The 21645-nt window shown below is 40.8% G+C and overlaps 1 protein-coding gene across 3 annotated transcripts in view; it reads left to right on the forward strand.

The window, feature by feature from the left end:
• The window catches only part of LOC134213601 (protein Shroom), a 929824-nt gene that overhangs the window by 463649 nt on the left and 444530 nt on the right, over positions 1-21645 (forward strand). For all 3 annotated transcript variants that reach the window (XM_062692809.1, XM_062692811.1, XM_062692810.1), the window contains exon 6: positions 20811-21396. In XM_062692809.1, the coding sequence (XP_062548793.1) occupies positions 20811-21396 (586 nt within the window). The remainder of the gene's footprint in view (positions 1-20810; positions 21397-21645) is intronic.

Below are 21645 nucleotides of genomic sequence, written 5' to 3' on the forward strand. Positions count from 1 at the left end.
TGCCAAATTTTATTTCAAGAGATTAAATTTGAATTGAGAATCACTGTTTCAAAGCAAGGATGGAAGGGAAACGGCAGAATGCGGTGATTTGTTATGAAGAAGAGACGATCGGTAAGATTCTCGTTGATGTGTAGAAAGAATAATACGACTCTGGCGATGAAAACGATCGATCGATGATAGAACCGTGCAAAGTTCTTCGCACTGTCGTTAAAATTTATGGTCGATGAGCGATTCCGATCGCTTTGATTAGCTTCTCGTTGATTAGTTATGATTGTTCTATTGAAAAATGCTTGATGAGAAATTGATACCGCTTTAACCGTTCGAGTTTAAAAGAGCTGGTCAACCTTGACCCTTGTATAAAGCGAAACGAGTTCTTCGCAACCCTTGTTATTATTGGTCCTGTATGCTTCTCATGCAACAAAATGAGTCTTTTATACGTGACCAGTCATTGATTGCTCTTTGATTAGTCACACCGTGGGCCGATCGTGTAGATACCCTAAGCCCGGTTCAAGTCGCCCAAATCAACCGCCGTAAATTATCACATTGTAAGTGGTCACTCAATTTATTGCCCCCGTCATCGCCCAACCGTGCACGGAGCATTATCTAACAGCCCTTTTCCATGCCCACGGTTCTATGATCGCAATAATGCAACATTCTCAACTCGATCGATTTGCTCCAGAAATCGCGTGCCAATTGTCATCGCCTTGAGCGCCCTCACGAGAATTGCGCACGCGGACCAATATGCAAATTGGGACCTCCGTAATGCCCTTCTCGGCTCGAATTGGACCCGATAAATTTACCAATTCACCAATGGTCGTCGTCGTTGTCGTCACTGTCCCGATTGATTCATTGCAGCAGCAGTCTGACTCGAACGAATCGGTTTCGATTTTCTTCGAAACGCTCTAACTGGATCACCTCACCCATAGATCGCTCTCTCGAGGGCATTGCGGATGCAAAAATGTCGATTCTTGGCGATCACAAACGAGATTGAAAGCCCCTTCCTGATGGGAAGGGGTCTTTGTTTCGAATCGAAAGCGAGAGTTGATGAGGATTTCGATGCCGTGCAAGGAATGTTGACATCTGGTTGGTTTGGAGATGTCAATGCCACGAGTTCGTCGCTGGAGGCGAATGATTTGCGTGTCACATTCAGCTGACGGATGGAATTTTGCGGATCGTTCTGCCGATCAGAGCTTAGAAGGAACTCACTGAGGAAACGACTTTTGCCTTGAACTACTTCGGTCGAAGGTAGGCGTGATGTGTCTTAATAGATTTCATCTGTTCTGGATATTGTCTTGCTCTTGCAGGAGCATAAATGTTCAACAGTGGTAGGCCGCGTAGGCATGATAAATTTCCCAGCAGCAGTTTTTCCTACAAAGTAGCCAAATTAACAGTTCAGATCAGTTACACGATTTTACACATATCTAAGTTTCGACCATATTCAATCTCAGGTTAAAAAATATTGCGACGAATCCAAAATGTTTTCTTTTAGCAAAAATGTAAATATTAAACCTGTCGAGTTTTACGGGTTGTAGGAAATTTTCTGGACGCAATCTTTGAAGGGAAGCTATTTTTTTTTTTTTTTTTTTTACTTTTGGTATCCAAAGGAATATTAACATCAAAATTCCTATCGATATACGTGGGAAAATTATAAGCTGAGTTTTGGAAGCATTCGGGGAAATTTTCCATTTTTGCAAGTAAATGAAGAAAATATCCAAACTTTTTTGCAATCTACTACATATGACACGAAGGCTACGCCCTTTGGCTGAGAGACCCGTGTCATCTGCAAACAAAGATTTTTGACACCCTGGTGGTAAATCAGGTAAGTCAGAAGTAAAAATGTTGCACAACATGGGCCCCAGTATGCTGCCTTGGGAACACCAGCTTTTACAGGTAATCTATCAGATTTAGAATTCTGATAGTTTACCTGCAGTGAGCGATCTGATAAATAATTTTGGATCAGTTTAATAATGTACAGAGGAAAATTAAAATTCATCAATTTTACAATCAAACCTTCATGCCAAACACTGTCAAACGCTTTCTCTATATCAAGAAGAGCAACTCCAGTCGAATATCCTTCAGATTTGTGGAGCCGAATTAAGTTCGTAACTCTTAATAACTGATGAGTGGTTGAATGCCTGATTGGGCGATAACTAGAAGCCTCAGCTGGATTTTTATCCGGCTTCAAAATTGGAACAACTTTGGCGTTTTTCCATTTATCTGGGAAGTATGCCAATTGAAAACATTTGTTAAATAAATTAACCAAAAAGGATAAAGAGCTCTCAGGAAGTTTTTTGATAAGTATGTAGAAAATACCATCATCACCCGGGGCTTTCATATTTTTAAATTTTCTAGTAATAGATCTCACTTCATCCAAATTAGTTCCCAACGAAGGGTCAAAAACATTATCTTGGTTGAGAATGTCTTCGAAGCTTCGTGTAACCTGATCCTCAATTGGACTAGTGAGACCTAGACTAAAATTATGGGCACTCTCGAACTGCTGAGCAAGTTTATGAGCCTTTTCGCCATTTGTTAATAAAATTTTATTTCCCTCTTTAAGCGCTGGAATTGGCTTTTGAGGTTTTTTAAGAATTTTCGTTAATTTCCAAAAGGGTTGAACTGGGATCCAACTTCGAGACATTATTCTCAAAGTTGCTATTTCTCAGAATAGCGAAACGTTTTTAATTTCATTTTGCAAATCTCGCCAAATAACTTTCAAAGCGGGATCGCGAGTTCTTTGGTATTGCCTTCGCCTCACATTTTTAAGACGGATCAGTAGCTGAAGATCGTCGTCAATAATAATGGAGTTGAATTTAATTTCACATTTAGGAATTGCAATGCCTCTGGCTTCGACAATTAAATTTGTCAAAGATACGAGCGCATTGTCAATATCACTTTTGGTATCCAAAGGAATATTAACATCAAAATTCCTATCGATATACGTTTTGAGATAAATCCCAATCAGCTCTATGATAATTAAAAGTAGAGCTGATTGGATTATAAATGGCTTCTTGTGAGATTTCAAATGTCACAGGAAGGTGATTGAGTCAAAGTCAGCATGAGTTACCAATTGGCCACACAGCTGACTTGAATCCGTTAAAACTAAATCAATTGTAGAAGGATTTCGACTGGAAGAAAAACAAGTAGGGCCATTGGGATATTGAATAGTATAATATCCCGCAGAACAATTTTCAAATAAAATGTTGCCGTTGGAATTGCTTTGAGCATTATTCCATGAACGGTGTTTGGCATTGAAGTCACCTATTACTTGATTTGTTGCGAGTCAGAATTTGAAGATCAGCTTTCAACAAATTCTTTTGCTGCCCATTGCATTGAAAAGGCAAGTAGGCTGCAATGAAGGAAAATTGTCCAAAATTTGTTTCAACAGAAACTCCCAAGGTTTCAAAAACTTTGGTTTCGAACGAAGAAAATAATTTATGTTTGATACGTCTATTAATGACGATGGCGACCCCACCACAGGCGCTGTCAAGACGATCATTTCTGTAGATAAAATAATTTGGATCTCGTTTAATGGAGAGTCCTGGTTTTAAATACGTTTCAGTTATAATGGCAATATGCACATTATGAACTGAAAGGAAGTTGAATAATTCATCTTCCTTACCCTTTAGAGAGCGGGCATTCCAATTTAGAACTTTCACACAATTATTTGGATCCATTGAAACGGAGTCCGATAACAATTTTTTGTGTGTACTTTATACCAACTTGAACAGCTTCAGGAATGGTACTTGCTTTGAACATTGCATCAATCATGTGATGCAATTGTTCAGTTAAAAAATCAAAATCGAAAACAGTCATGCTACCTGAATCGGCAACATGACCGTTATTTTCCGTTGGGACATGGGTATAAACCTCATTTTGAGAAGAGAAATTTTGTCTACCAGCAGCGATGTATGCATACGTAGGTACATTCGAAAAATTGGAATTTACTGAAGTGCTTGCTACCCGTTGACGAGCGGCAAAATTTGTTTGTGAATTGTGGTGGGTATGAATTGCTTGACCGGTAACCGGTTTCGAAATTTGAGCGTTTGAAAAATTTCTACCCGTCGAATCTGGGATCCGATTGGAATTTCTTGTCATCAATTTTGTACGGGCATTCAAAACTTTTTTGCGTGAAGGGCATTCCCAGAAATTGGATTTATGATTGACCCCACAATTTGCACACTTAAATTTATTGGAATCTTCTCTCACAGGACATGCGTCCTTGGCATGAGAGGTTCCACCACAAATCATGCATTTAGCATCCATGTGACAATGTTTGGTTCCGTGACCCCACTTTTGGCACTTACGGCACTGAGTAGGGTTTTGGAAATTTCCCTCAGGCCTGCGGAAATGTTCCCATGTAACACGGACATGGGACATAATACAGCCCTTTTTCAAACTTTTCATATTATTTAGTTCACTTTTGTTAAAATGAACTAAATAAAATTCTTGAGAAATGCCCCTCTGGGAAGTCTCTTTCATCTTAATTACTTGGACTGGCGTAAATCCAAGTAATTGAGAAATTTCAATTTTAATCTCATCCAGTGATTTATCATCACTGGGGAGACCTTTCAAGACGACTTTGAACAATCGCTCAGTTTTGTCGTCGTATGTGAAGAATTTAGGGGAAGGGGGGGCAATATGTCCTAGCTAAGCAAACACTGCTCTATTGTCTTATTTGTAACGCTATTCATGGTAATTTTTACATTATGCATCAGTTAAACAAGGTAGCTAGTTGATGCCATTCAAAAATTGTCAAAAATCTCAATCATATTGGAAAACTCATGAGGCAAAACGCCTTTCAGCTGGCGGCTCCTAGGGAACAAAGTACCACGCGTCGGCGAATCAGCATTCTAGTATGGATAGTCCGTGGAGACGCAAGTACTTTGTAGGTTATTGCCACTAGGGCGTTTTGCCTCGCCAAAATGTTAGATGTTTCTTCAAAATGTGGAAATTTTCGGTTTTTCCGACCTTCCCATGCACTATTTTGAAACTTTCTTCGCCTATCCTACATAATTTTAGATCTAGTTTTGTTACGGACATATTAATGACGGTAAATATGAGTGAAACCACAAAAGGCGTTTTGCATCGGGGGGGCGTTTTGGGGCCTCTTCCCCTATGGCGCTTCACAGTTAAATACTGAAGAAGACGTTTGCGATCGTCAAAGGATCCCGGCAAAACGCGGCAGTCACCCCTCCTAGCAATCTGAAATGAAACCTTGACCCCCTGAAGGTTACTCAAAATCTCATTCCTAAAGCCAGAAAACTCGGCAACAGATACCACAATTGGCGGAATCCTTTGCTTTTTCGCATGAATCGAATCACCTGGGCTAGAGATAGATTCGATTTTCTCAAATTCGTCGTTAATCAAATCGAACTGATTGCTCAGTTCGATAGGAGATGAAATAATGTCAACGTTAGAGTTAGAAGGAATATCTGAAGTCTCCAGCTTCCTTCTATTTTTTCCGCGCTTGGGCAGGACGGTCTTGAAACCTTGTTTCTTTGAAGGAAGTGGAGAATTCAGAGACTCCCCCTTCCTCTTGTTTTTATTAATGCTCATTGCTGAGCGTGGAGACGTGACCTTCTAAGAGGTTTTTTCCCAGAACGGTGTCCCTGCAGGATTACCACCGCTTGTCGGAATTTTACTTCCGCAAACGGGTCCAACGTAAAACGAAGGCACGGGTCCTTGCAAAGATCGTAACGGGATCAGTGAGTACAAATAGCGCTAAGAAGCACCGTTGAAATTAAAATAGCTTCGGGTAGTATTAAAAACTTCCTTCCGCAAAGAGAGAAAGAACCGCACAGCACGAAAGCACGATGCGGTCTGAAGGGAAGCTATAATACACAACTTTCCACTGCGCTTGTGTAACATTATTATTTTTGAGGGTACTAAGACCATTACAATGATCTTTCGATAAAACTTTCTGTAACCTAGCTGCTACTGGAGTACTTTCAATATTTTCACAGGTGTGCCCCCAGTTTTTGCGTTTTGATTTTCGTAACTCTGTATTATACGAAGTAAGAGCTTTTTTATAGTCATCCCACTGTAAAGTACGCTTAGCTCGATTGAACATTTTGCGAGCTTGTTTCCTTAGATGTTCTATTTTGATATTTCACCAAGGGACATCTGTATCCGTTGATCGTTATTCTATTTGTAACTTGATTAACTGTATTTGCAAGATCCTCACATGTATTGATAGAGTTTTCATGAAAACTTCCTCCGGTCTCAAGGTTTAAATAGAAGAGCTCCCAGTTTGTTTTCCTGGGATCTCTAATAGTAGTTTGTGCAACTAGTTGCAAAAAGATGATTTTTTCAGCACGAGTTGTACGTTTATCCAACGAGGCTTGCCGAGTTGGATAAATACTACGAGTGCTGAAAAAATCGAGTTTTGCAACGAGTTGCACACGCTATTTTTTGCTATGACGAAAAATGGGCTTTAATATGATAAATATTTTCCAAAATTGTACAATCGAATTTACTCCACATGATCATTCATACCAATAAATTATGTTGCGGCAGAGAACAATAAGATTCCATCTTATCGTGGCAAAATGCATTGCTTGAAAAGCTATGAAGCGAGGGATACAATTGCCTTTGGAAAATTGTGATGTTATGTCCAACAAACCATTTCATTTATTACGAGACACTTAGAGTACACTATTTAAACACTCACCCAAACTAATTCAGCTAAATGTAGTCATGTAACTACTGTCCCAATGTTGGTTTTTCATTATAGCACCCAAATGAGTGCTATAATGAATATTATGCAACCCATTTGAGTTGCATAATGGTCATTAAAGCACCCATTCTGTTGGTATGGAAAAGTAGGCCGTTTTATCACTCAAATGACAACTGAAAACCAGGTTTTATGATCAGGAATTGCAAAAAAGTCTCTTTAATGATATCATTTATTTTATATTCGAATAGTATATGCTTATGATTAGATAACGATATTTCATCAGAAACGTGCCAATTCTGTATTTTTTCTGAGATTGTATTACTACAAATTGTTAAATCCAATACTTCTTGTCTTATAGAATTCATGAATGTAAAATTTTCACCTTGATTACAAATATCGACGTTATGTGAAGTTAGATACTCTAATAAACACTCACCTCTTGCGTTGATATCAGTGCTGTTCCAAACAGTGTGATGCGCGTTTGCATCGCAGCCAATAATAAATGATTTATTCCTCGTTTTGCAGAAGGTCACGAATGATGAAACTTCAGGGGGAGGGACATTGTCTGCGTCCCCTGGAAAATATGCAGACGCTATGTAAATCTCCGTTTTTCCACGTGTGGTGGGAATTTCCACAGCTGCTGCTACAATGTCTCGTTTAGCAAACTCTGAAATGGGAATTATATTAACATGCCCATTAATAAGAATGGCAGACCTTGTGAACTGCTCTGTATTATCGTATATCAACTTACACGATTTAGTATCTGTACCCAATACTTTTCCATTCACTGACCACGGCTCCTGGATAAAAGCAATATCCAGTTGACTTTGTATAAATCTCCTGCAAAGTACAGCACTTGCACCCTTTGCATGATGGAGATTTATTTGGATGAATTTGAAGCTGTTTTTTCTATTGAATGTGGTTATTGTGTTATTGCTTTTTGGGTACTTTTCCTTGTTCCCCAGAGAAAGTTTTGCAGTCCTTCGTCAACCGGTTAATACCTGCCGAAGTTTCAATTTTTCTGTATCCACGTTGTGAAAGAGCTTGCACAGTACTCTGGACACCGCTTGGTCCTTGGACCTGTCGATTTATGGTTTTTTTGCCCATAATGTCGTCTCCAGTTGTATCACAGGTCCTTTCCTTACTGTTAAGCTCTTTAACGTGATGCTGAGTCCTTCCAGTATTATGACATTGCTTGATTCTGGGACTGTCTGGGACGCCACGGATAGTTGATTAACCTTCCTAGTTTGTTCGGATCAGTATGACGAATCGCACTTTCAAATTGTTGCAATTGCAACCACAATTTCAAACATCATCAACTACAACAATCAACCTCGCCATTTCCAACAGGAATGTATTGTCAAATATGTGGGAAAAAGTAAAAAACTTCTTAAATTATCATTCATATCAGTAAATCCACTTATTCTTCCAAAACGGGTAAATTTTTCTGCAGAGAGAAAGAGGTAGCAGAGAAAAAGTACCCATTAATGAGTAAACGATTTTTAGCGGGTACAGTTAAAAATTTCTCAAAACAATCCAATGGAACTAATGGAAGGTGCATATTTTGATTTCAAGTCAGTGTTGTGCTGTGCTATCTATTCATCGCCCTGAGCTAGTGGCACCATTTCTTTCAAGGTAGGAGTCAGTTTAACATAGAAATCGAAATCTAAGGATCCATGTCATCGACGATAATACTCGCACTCAAACTTTTTGGAAACCAGCCCAGAACGTGTATATTGGACCTGTTATTAGCATTTAGAAGCTACCTCATTCCGCTAATAATTGTTCTCCGTCTACCAAAAAGTCCGTGGATTGAGGGCAAAAATAAGCACTTTACTCAATTCACTGCTGTCCTGTAATTTAGATGTCATCGTATTCACAGAAACATGGCTTTATTCCGACATCTGGAACTCCGAACTGTCAAGCAACTACACCATCTACCGATGCGATAAGAACTCTCGCACCAGTGTATTTCAGCGCTGGGGAGGTGTCCCAATCGCAGTAAAAGCCGAGCTGAATTCAAAAGCCGTATTTCTTAAAGACAATGTTTACCAAATAATTCATGACAATGTTCCACTGGAAACCCGAAGAATATCTTCAAAATTCCAACAACCATGGTGGAACGCGTAGCTGTGCAAACTACGGAACCGTCTACGCAAGGCTCGTAAACGATATTTTCGACAGCTGAGAATAAATATGCTGTTCAACTTCCGGAAGCTGAGTATAACAGCGTGCATGAAGTTCGATTCCGTGAGTACATTGAACAAATGCAACCGATTTCGAAGAGAACTCTTCATCGTTCTGGTCTTTTGTGAACACTCGCAAAATGTCAGCTGGCATTCCGGATAACGTCTTCTATGGCAATCATAATTCTTCCGCTGATAACACTTCTGCAAATCTCTTTGCTGAGTTCTTTCGCAGTGTGTTTGTGTCAGTTACCATCCACCGCCACAACAGTATTTAGATAAATTACGAAGCTTCAACATCCATCTACCGCAGCTAAACCTCAGTTTAGACACTGTTTTTAACGCTCTCAATTCAATTGACGTTTCGAAGGGACCAGGTCCAGATCAGATTCCACCGTCTTTCATCAAGAACTGTGCGTGCAGCCACGCTGACTGTCCCAGTCCTGGCAATATCCAACCGATCACTCGCGGATGGCGTGTTTTCTGATGCCTGGAAGCTCGCATCAATTACACCGGCAACGTATATAGCGTGGAAAATTATCGACCCATTTCAATCCTGAACTGTTTGGCCAAAGTACTCGAAAGGCGGTTGCATGATAAGCTTTATCCAGCCATCAAATCCTTTACATCAGAATTCCCGCATGGATTCATGCAAAAACGATCAACGATCTCTAATTTGATGAGCTTCACCAATACTGTTAAGCCCAAGTCCTGGTGTTAGGTGGGACGCTAAACAGCCCTGACACGACGGTCCTCCGACGAGACAGGAGGTTTGCGCAGGCCCAATAAGCCGCCTTTAAAAACAACTATTACGAACGACATAGAAGATAATACGACTCGATACAATCGGCAACGACCTAGGCGACGAATAAAGGATCGCGATTGGAAGCTTGGAACATGGAACTGCAAGTCGCTAGGCTTCGCAGGTTGCGACAGGATAATCTACGATGAATTACATCCCCGCAACTTCGATGTAGTAGCGCTGCAGGAAATCTGCTGGACAGGACAGAAAGTGTGGAAAAGCGGGCATCGAGCGGCTACCTTCTACCAAAGCTGTGGCACCACCAACGAGCTGGGAACCGGCTTCATAGTGCTGGGAAATATGCGCCAACGCATGATTGGGTGGCAGCCAATCAACGCAAGGATGTGTAAGCTGAGGATAAAAGGCCGTTTCTTCAACTATAGCATCATCAACGTGCACTGCCCACACGAAGGGAGATCCGACGACGAGAAAGAAGCGTTCTATGCGCAGCTGGAGCAGACATACGATGGATGCCCACTGCGGGACGTTAAAATCGTCATCGGTGACATGAACGCTCAGGTAGGAAGGGAGGAAATGTATAGACCGGTCATCGGACCGGATAGTCTGCACACCATATCGAACGACAACGGCCAACGATGCATAAACTTTGCAGCCTCCCGCGGAATGGTAGTCCGAAGCACTTTCTTCCCCCGCAAGAATATCCACAAGGCCACATGGAAATCAACTAATCAAGTAACGGAAAACCAAATCGACCACGTTCTAATCGACGGTAAATTCTTCTCCGACATCACGAACATACGCACTTACCGCAGTGCGAATATTGAATCCGACCACTACCTCGTTGCAGTATGCCTGCGCTCAAAACTCTCGACGGTGTACAACACGCGTCGAAGTCGGACGCCGCGGCTTAACATTGGGCGGCTACAAGACGGTAGACTAGCCCAAGAATACGCGCAGCAGCTGGAAGTGGCACTCCCAACGGAAGAGCAGCTAGGCGCAGCATCTCTTGAAGATGGCTGGAGAGATATTCGATCCGCCATTGGAAGCACCGCAACCGCTGCACTAGGCACGGTGGCTCCGGATTAGAGAAACGACTGGTATGACGGCGAATGTGAGCAGTTAGTTGAGGAGAAGAATGCAGCATGGGCGAGATTGCTGCAACACCGCACGAGGGCGAACGAGGCACGATACAAACGGGCGCGGAACAGACAAAATTCGATTTTCCGGAGGAAAAAGCGCCAGCAGAAAGATCGAGACCGTGAAGAGACGGAGGAACTGTACCGCGCTAATAACGCACGAAAGTTCTATGAGAAGTTGAACCGTTCACGTAAGGGCCACGTGCCACAGCCCGATATGTGTAAGGGCATAAACGGGAACCTTCTTACAAACGAGCGTGAGGTGATCCAAAAACAACAACAAGAAAAACAACAAAGCCCCTGGAGTTGACCAACTACCAGGAGAGCTGTTTAAACACGGTGGTGAGGCACTGACTAGAGAGGTTTGGGAGGACGAGATTCTGCCGCAGGAGTGGATGGAAGGTGTCGTGTGTCCCATCTACAAAAAGGGCGATAAGCTGGATTGTAGCAACTACCGCGCAATCACATTGCTGAACGCCACCTACAAGGTACTCTCCCAAATTTTATGCCGCCGACTAACACCAATTGCAAGAGAGTTCGTGTGGCAGTACCAGGCGGGATTTATGGGTGAACGCTCTACCACAGACCAGGTGTTCGCCATACGTCAGGTATTGCAGAAATGCCGCGAATACAACGTGCCCACACATCATCTATTTATCGACTTCAAAGCCGCATATGATACAATCGATCGGGACCAGCTATGGCAGCTAATGCCCGAAACGGATTTCCGGATAAACTGACACGGTTGATCAAAGCGACGATGGATCGGGTGATGTGCGTAGTTCGAGTGTCAGGGGCATTCTCGAGTCCCTTCGAAACGCGTAGAGGGTTACGGCAAGGTGATGGTCTCTCGTGTCTGCTATTCAACATCGCTTTGGAGGGAGTAATACGAAGGGCAAGGATTGACACGAGTGGTACGATTTTCACGAAGTCCGTCCAGTTATTTGGTTTCGCCGACGACATTGATATCATGGCACGTAACTTTGAGAGGATGGAGGAAGCCTACATCAGACTGAAAAGCGAAGCTAAACGGATTGGACTAGTCATCAACACGTCGAAGACGAAGTACATGATAGGAAGAGGCTCAAGAGAGGTCAATGTAAGCCACCCACCACGAGTTTCTATCGGTGGTGACGAAATCGAGGTGCTTGAAGAATTCGTGTACTTGGGCTCACTGGTGACCGCCGATAACGATACCAGAAGAGAAATTCGGAGGCGCATAGTGGCTGGAAATCGTACGTACTTTGAACTCCGTAAGACGCTCCAATCGAATAGAGTTCGCCGCCGTACCAAACTGACTATCTACAAAACGCTTATAAGACCGGTAGTTCTCTACGGACACGAGACCTGGACGATGCTCGTGGAGGACCAACGAAAGGAAAGTGTTGCGTACCATCTATGGTGAGGTGCAGATGGCGGACGGTACGTGGAGGTACCCCGAATGCCATTACCCCGAAGGCCACTACCCCGAATGGGACAGTGCCTCGAAAGTTATTACCCCGAATGGAATACTACACCGAAAGACAATTATCCCGAAAACATTTAGAATCTATAGTATTCTATTATTATGTTTAATACCAACAGATATCGATGAATCGCAACAGTTTTTAACCAACCAGTTTAACCAACGGTTTTGATTTTTCTTCTAATTAGCTTTAACTGTCATTCCTGTCATTATGACCTGGAAAAGTACTATTCTACGAAATGGATTAAGAGATTCTTTTTTTTTCAACAGAACGCGTTTTCCCGGTATAAGGCGCACAGAGGAGATGATGCCTTGTTTTAATGAACGAGTTTGCCCGGTATAAGGCATACAGGGAAAATATGATCTTTTTTTTTAATAAACGCGTTTGCCCGGTATAAGACAGAAAGGGGAGATGATGACTTCCTTAAATGGACGTGTTTGCCCGGTACAAGGCAGACAGAGGAGATGACGCCTTCTTTAAATGGACGGGTGTGCTCGGTATAAGGCACACAGATGAAATTATTCCTCGTTTAAATGAACACGTTTGCCCGGTATAAGCCAGACGGAGGAGATGATGCCTTCTTCAAATGGACGCGTTCGCCCGGTATAAGGCAGACAGAGAAGATGATGCCTTCTTTAAATGGACGCGTTCGCCCGGTATAAGGCAGACAGAGAAGATGATGCCTTCTTTAAATGGACGCGTTTGCCCGGTATAAGGCAGACTGTCATTTTGAAAGTCGGGTTTGCCCGGTATAAAGGAACAAAGAGGAAATTATTCCTTGTTTAAATGAACACGTTTGCCCGGTATAAGGCAGATAGAGGAGATGATGCCTTCTTCAAATAGACGCGTTCGCCCGGTATAAGGCAGACAGAGAAGATGATGCCTTCTTTAAATGGACGCGTTTGCCCGGTATAAGGCAGACTGTCATTTTGAAAGTCGGGTTTGCCCGGTATAAAGGAACAAAGAGAAAATTATTCCTTGTTTAAATGAACACGTTTGCCCGGTATAAGGCAGATAGAGGAGATGATGCCTTCTTTAAATAGACGCGTTCGCCTGGTATAAGGCAGATAGAGGAGATTATACCACCTTTTAATGAACTTGCTTATACCTCGATAAGGCACCCAGAGGAAATACTGCCTTTTTAAAAGGAACGTCTGCTCGATAGAAGGCGAACAAGATGATGCCTTCTTTAAATCAACGCAACTTCCCGAAGACAAACAAGATCTCCCTCTCTCTCACTCTCATACACAAACTCTCACTCACTCACTTTCTCTGTCTCACTAATTATTACTCATTCACCCACTCTCATTCATTCACCCACTTTTACTCACTTAACCACTCTTACTCACTCATCCACTTTTACTCATTCATTTACTCTCAATCATTCGCTCTCTCTTTCTCGGTCACTCTTACTCACTCACTCTTACTCGTTTACTCTTACTCGCCCACTCACTTTAAAAGAGCACATCTTCTTCTTCTTCTTATTGGCATTACATCCCCACACTGGGACAGAGCCGCCTCGCAGCTTAGTGTTCATTAAGCACTTCCACAGTTATTAACTGCGAGGTTTCTAAGCCAGGTTACCATTTTTTCATTCGTATATCATGAGGCTAACACGATGATACTTTTATGCCCAGGGAAGTCGAGATAATTTCCAATCCGAAAATTGCCTAGACCGGCACCGGGAATCGAACCCAGCCACGCTCAGCATGGTCTTGCTTTGTAGCCGCGCGTCTTACCGCACGGCTAAAGAGCACCTCATATTCTTTATTATGTAAAAAGTTTTGAGATATGTTATTTTTTTTATCTAAAGTTTTATCAACTTCACTAATGTCATCTTTTTTCAAACAAATTGATATAACTCAACAACAGAAAAAGATACAGAAGATGTTCTTATGGCAAAACATACGAGCCCAAAGAATTTTTCAGAATGTGTCATTCATGAGAGATGCATGTTTTGGAATGAAAAGCTTAGTTATTATCCCCCTTGAAGTAAATTGAAAATTTTCTTTTCGCCTAAAAATTGGATACAATGTTAGTTTTTTAGTAGAGCTGTAGAAAATATCATTACGAAAAACTTTGAAGAGCATAGCAAAGTTAATATTTTTATTATTATTATTATTATTACAAGAAGAATTTTTACATTTTTATGATCTCCTCCAAAGTTGTTTAATATGTTGGGATAATCAAATACACATTTGTTAAAAAAATCTTCTGCTTTAACACCTTTGATTCGTTTTATCCTTATTACCTTATTGCAAGATTAACGGGAAATACATTTTCGGCTAAAACTATACTATACAAAATCAAATTTGTTCTCCAAAGTTTTTCTGGATACTTGAGTCCTTGTTATAGAGTTATCAAAAAATAGGGTGGCCTATGTGATACATTTTTTTATTCTACGGAACATTGACATAAAAGCCACAGAAAAAGTTTATGTAGCAAAGTTGATTGGAATAAGCTGCGCTACAGTTTGGTAGAACAAATTTGTAGCGCAGCTTATTCCCATCAACTTTGCTATATCAATTTTTTCTGTAGTTCTCAAGCTCACTGATTTGGAGCAATCTTACTTTATAGGTTTAGGGTGTCCCTAAAAAACAATAGGTTTGATCTGCTTATTTGATTTTTTATTTTCCACAAATGTCACCTTCTGAAGACTCTTGAAGCTTTTAAACACGCGTGTTTTGATATAAGAACACTGCCTTTGTCTTTTTCCGTTGTCGAGTTATATCAATTTATTTGTAAACATATGACATTAGTAAAGTTGATAAAACTTGAGATATTTTTTTTTGCGTGATAAAGAATATGAGTAGCTCTTACAAATGCCGTGTAAACGTATTTTTTGGCCTGCCCAAATCAAAGATATCAACTTTCGAAAAAAAAAACGTTATTTTGACAGAAAAACAATTATGTACAACTTTTGATGGGCAAAATATATTAAAGGGACCATCGAGTTAGGGAGGAATCGAGATAGGGAACACATTTATATATGACCGAATACCGTTTGATGAATAGTTAAAATTTGTTTCCTTACTAAGTGAAGTGAGGAGTGAGATGCTCGAAGTGAATAGTGAACAGTTAGAAATGGGATGATCAAAATGAGTACCGAGCAGTGAGATGTGAGCACTGAGAAACGGAAGTGAGTGATGTGAAGTGAGATGTGATAGTAGCAAAACGAGGAAGGTTGTGAGTAGGAATAAAAGCAGAAAGAAGGGTGAGAAGTGAGTGATTATAATTAAGAAGTCAGAAGTGAAATGTTGAGTAGCGAGAAGTGAGTGGAAAGATACAATACAGAGAGAAAAAGGAAGACAGAAAATGTAAGAAGGAAAGAGAAAGAATCTTGTTTCTCACTTCTTCGATCCCTACTTCTCACTTCTTACTACTCCCTTCTCTTGTCATAAGACGAGTTCGTACTATCCCGTTTGATTGTACCTTGACAGATACGTATTTCGACCTCAACAGTAAGGCCATATTCAGTGTCTCGTACTTGACTCGACTGTCGAGATCGACGAAGTCGAGTACAATCAAGGGGTGGAATTGAATGGGATGGTATGAACTCGTCTTATGACAAGTGAAGACATTCCACTAAAAAGCTCAAAACAATTTTCTACTCCCTTCTCACAACCTCGGGCCCACTTCTTACTACTTCACTTCTCACTCCTCATTTCGCACTTCTTACTGCTTACTTCTTCTCTCTTCGCACATCTCGCTTCTCACCGCCCTGTTCCAACTACTTACTTCTCACTTCTCACATCTCACTTCGAACTTAATAATTTTCACTTAAACTTCATACTATCCACTTCTACCTTCATATACCTCACTTCTGACTTCTCATTTTTCGTTCATCACTTTTCACTTCCCACTACCCACTTCGCACTTCGAATTTCTCTCTTACTACTCTCTTCTCAATTCTCATACCTCACTTCCAACTACTCACATCTCACTTCTTACTTCGCAGTTCTCACTCCTAATTTCTCACTTCTCTTTTCTAATTTCTCACTTTTCACTTTAAACTTTTCAGTTCTTACTATTAATTTCTCACTTCGCACATCTCACTTCTCACTTCTCATTTTTCATTTCTCATTTCTAACTGTTCATTTTTACTTTTCACTTCTTATTTTAATTTCTCACTAATCATTTCTTCCTTATCACTTCTTACTTCTAACTTTTCATTTCTTACTTTTCACTTCTTATTTTTCACATTTCACTACTCACTTTGCACTTCTTATTTCTCACTTCTCACTTCGAATTTCTCATCTCTTACTTCTAAATTTCACTTCTCATTTCTCACTTCTAACTTCTTATTTCTTATTTCTCACTTCTCGCTAATCACTTTTTACTTCTAACTTTTTAATATATCGTGCATGTAACTGTTTCTTACAACATCGAGTTAGCGAGGTGAAAATGCATTAGCAAACATCCTCGACTTAAGGAATATCGAGTAAGAGAGATATCGACTTACGGAAGGAGCGCAGTATGCTAGATTCTAGAAACTTTGAATTTCATCGAGTAAGGGAAAATATAGAGTTGCAGAGCATCGAGTTGGGAACAGTTAATTGTACTGTTATTTTAGAGACATTATCACCCAAGTAGGTAAAATTGCTCTGAATTAGCCAACTTGAGAACTACAGAAAAAAGTTGTTTCAGCTACATTTATTACATGTCAGTATTCCGTAATATTTTTCTGATTTTTTGATATATAATGGGCTACTCTATTTTTTGATAGCACCATAATGATGGACTTACTATTCCAAACAACTTTGTAGAACAATATTTATCAAAAAAATATAGTTTTGGCATAAAATGCATCTTTCCGCGTAAATCTGTATCCTGGACCATAGTGCATTGTGCGCTTATCATCGTGGTGCCAGATAAACGGAATCCAAGCCAACGCCACCAAATGCAGAATAATTACTTTTCCCGTGTTTCAATCAGATTTGACTATTCGATGGACCAGTTACCGCTTATGAGAGTTAACTCCATAAAGGATCTTGGCCATAGCTTGGACAGTAAGCTTCGGTTCAACGAGCACATCTCCATGACAATCTCTAAAGCCAACACTATGGTGTCGTGACCCGGACGAGATATCTAGTCTCGACCGTTCGTCTTAACAATACTCAGCAAACTGAATCTCACTCTGTTTTGACACTCTTCTTCCGAACTGTTTCCATGGAGGCTAAAATCTAAGGTAGCGTGTTACACGCTTGAAAGAAATACACTACAATGAGGTATATTTTAAATCGAAATTGAATGATTGCTAATAACACAAATGATTATTTTATTTCCAATATTTCATAGACCTGATCTTATATACCACATATGGTTGGCTTCATGCGCCGCAATTCTGCACAATTCGATGATGTTTATGCTTTGAAAACCCTATACTGCTCATTGGAGCGACGTAATCTTGAGTACGGAGTTCAAATATGGGCTCCTTACCATGCGATTAATGCCAGGGGACTGAAGAGAAGGCTAATACGCCTACCCACCATTCATTCAATATGGCGTACAATGTTTTTGTTTTAATTTCGTTTGATTCATGATAACAAAACTTCGGAAGTATCGACGAGGTATTTTTCGACATAAAGAAGCCATTCAAACACAAAAGGCTCGCTGTACCTCAACCAATTGCAAGTTTTCGTCAGGAGAAGTTAAATGCCGATAATGAGCACTAACTGCGTACAAACCAATCACCCAAAATGAGCGCTGCATTCGGGTATACTACCCAGAAACTGGGTACCAAAAACAGAAGTACCAAAAGCGATGTTGGGTAGAGTGCCATTGTACCGTTTGACAGGCGTTTCACCCTCCTGATTAATGCGTCACGCATAAAAAACATCCAGAAACGTTTCGTCAGATTCGCATTACGATTTACGACGGCTACCATGGACCAATCCCGATAATCTGCCTCCCTATGAGCGCAGATGCGAGCTCATTGGTTTGCAAACACTCTCCAAGCGCTGAATGTATTTACAACGACTTTTTTTTAATTTTTGACATGATCCGTAACACGATGGGCCACGCCGGGACATTAGGAGGAAAACATTATTTTCACCTTGAAGATGATATTTTAGGAACAAAGTGTCTTCAGCAAAGTCAAAGGAAATTATTTAAGCTTGATTAAGAAGTTTGCTGCAATAGGATGGTCTTACTACATTATGAGATAAAATTTTAACTTCTATATTTGTAATCTTAACATTGTACGATGTTCTAAAAAGTTGTTCCTTATTAAAATTTGAGACACTTTGCTGAAGAAACCATTGTTGTACGTCGGGTGACCCAATAAAATCAATATTTTGATTGTAACTTTTTAGTTTTAATTTTCATCGAAGTGACGTCTTCTACAAAGTTTCAGAGCATTAAAAAATGCACGATTTGATTACATAGCCAAGTGAATACATTGGTGGATTGCAGATTCAAATGCCTGTATTTTTGAAAGGGGAAAACAAAGAGATCGATTTCTCCCTGGGTTAGACAGTGGAAGTGCTAAGGATTGCTCTGCATATTTTGGAGCTGGGGAATTTGAGGTTTTTTCATCATTTTAAAGAAATGGCTTTTTGTACGAGGAAATAAAAATGATCAGTCGTAGAAGTGTTGTAAAACCGAAAACTCCGCCCAATTCGTCAAAATCTAAATGTTTATATTAACCAGGAGGCGTGCACTTCACTAGCTCAGGAATTGTTGTAGTTTGGGTTCTACAGTTCAGAACAATGTTTTAAGATAGTACACGGTAAAGAGCAGTATAACATTGGCAGGTATTATCAATTCAGTGCAAAACCGAATTATAGCCGCTAACAAAGTTGAAATTGAATTATAGCCGCTATCGAAATTGGATTTTTCTCACAATCCAAACGTTAAACCTAACTTCGGAAGTGGTTTTCATTTGGTGATGTGCTATACAGCGCACCACTTCCGAAATTAGGTTTAACGTATGGATTGTGAGAAAAATCCAATTTCGATAGCGGCTATAATTCGGTTTTCTACTGAATTTCCAATAATAGATGTCGGTGAAATCTGTGACGATCCTGAAGATGCTGCTTAAATGTGAGTAGGGAATCTATGATTACTCCCAAATCCTAAAAATGGTCTTCGTGTTCAATGTCTAGGATTGTCATGGAAATTTCTTTGAATTTTCACCAAGAATTGTTTTGTTCACTTGTTTTTTATTTCTGTGGAGGATTCGATTTCAACGTTGGATCTGTAAAATTTATTTCGTTCGAATTAAGGTCACTCCTGACGGAATCCATTTTCCAAAAAACTCGCGTTTTCAAGGGCACACCATTCGATACGGAAGCAACGCACAACTGTCATTTTTATTTTTACAGCTTTGCTGCGTCGCAGCATGCGTGAAAAAATAAAAATGACAGTTGTGCGTTGCTTCCGTATCGAATGGTGTGCCCTTGAAAACGCGAGTACTTTGAAAGTTGGATTCCGTCAGGAGTGACCTTAAAACCTTACACCCCTTTTATATCAATGTTTAGGCCATGTTTACGATTACGAAAAAAAAAGATTTACAATTATTGAAGCCATATAGCCATCAAAGTATAAGTTTGAAATAATAATTAGATGGTCATAAGCACAGTAACAAATTGCTTCAATTATTAGCCAAATTCGACACATCTTCCGGCTGTTTCTATCTTATATCTCGTTACCGCCACCATGTTTCTGCTTTTAGTAACAGATCACATTAATCATGAGCTTTACAACACCTCAAAATGGCACGATACAGATGCTAATTTGACATTTATGACTATTAGCAACAGCACTGCCGGAAAATTGGTCGGTGTTCCTTTGGCGAAACCCGTCCAAAACAGCCACCACCGCCCGCCGTCAGTGCTTGGTAATGGATGAACAAAATTGCGAAGGAGTTCCTTATTACTCACCCTCACACTATGGCTCAACCGTCTAGAAGCTAGAACCTACTTCAGATGCAAAGAAGCTACGCGCCCCGTCAGCCTCCACCCTCCTCGAGTGACACGTTCGGTACAACGATCGACGCTTTTACGACTCCGCAGTTGCAAAACCAATTACATCGCCTTCGCAGTGGCAAATTTATTACCTGCCTGTATTGTAATTGCGTTATGGTCTGGAACTTGAGAGACAAGGCGATAAGATCGCTGTGCTCACACATTTGTAGCTTGTATGTGACTAAAGTTTGGACAAATGTAGTTTAAACCAGACATAAAATCAATAATATATCATCTATTATTGCAAACAATGCCCGTTGCCATCGATTATCAAGAACTCGAAAGAAGGTTTTGAGTTTGATTTCTTTTACTAACATCACATTGCTCATGTACCGACAATAGTCGGATTGAAATCGACATTTTTATGTCCCCGTCTCCCCTTGAACTATGTTCTCTCATTGTCTCACTTAGAAGTTGTCTCAACAAAGCGCTCGTAATCGATGCCAGCCGATTCAATTGGGATTTAATTTTTTTTTACTCCTAGTACGAAACCAAAAGTGTTTTCCCCAATATTTGGGTAATATGATGAAGATAATGACAGTACGCATTACTCCCTCCTCTTAAATACAACATGACTAATGTCTGACCTCTTGTTCCTCTCATTACTCATCAACAGGTTCCAGCTCGCAGCTGATCGCGCACAGTTCACGCGTTCGGACACCCCAGCGTCACAATTCGGAAAGCATCCTGTTCATGACCAGTGACGAACAACAACAACCGCAGCACCTGCTGCTGCATCAGCATCAGACCTTGCTCGGGGGCGGCATCAATAGTCATCCGGTGTCGTCTTCGGTGTCGATGGGATCGCTGCTTCAGCACCATCATCATCCTCACCACTTGAGCAACGGCATTCAGCAGCAGCAGCAGCAACAATCAAGTCCCACCAGTTCCAGCGCCGGAGGATCTCCGGTGGGCGAAGATCTCCGGTTTCAGCATAGGACGGCGTCCAATGCTTCGTTGGCCTCCTCGAATGGGACGGGGAGTAGCGTCAGCATTAGCAATTCGGTCCGATCTAGTCGTAGCAATAATCGGCTGTTTCCCATCAGCACCTACACCGAGATTCCTAGCAGCAACGGCGGCAGCGGCAACGCCCTCAATAATAGTAGTATTAGCAATAGTAATAGCAGTAGTAGTAACAATCAAACCAGTAGCCAGCCGGCTACTCCGAGTGGGATGACGACTAGTCTGGCTGATGGATCCAAGTGAGTACTTTTACATATATGTTTTTTAATTGTCCATGCTCTGAACTTCCTACTAGAAATCCCATAATCCATCCAAATCCCAAACCATCAACTTTTATAACGGGTTCAAAGCCCTACTTCCAACTCTGACAATTATCCCTAAATTTGCATTTACTTGATCCCATTAGATAATCTCTTCGGTTATAAAGTAGGATACATTTTTTAACATTTTTCTTTCTAACTGCATGCATCAAGTGGGATCTACTACTA

The sequence above is a fragment of the Armigeres subalbatus genome, chromosome 2 (assembly GCF_024139115.2).
Source record: "Armigeres subalbatus isolate Guangzhou_Male chromosome 2, GZ_Asu_2, whole genome shotgun sequence".
NCBI lineage: Eukaryota > Metazoa > Arthropoda > Insecta > Diptera > Culicidae > Armigeres > Armigeres subalbatus.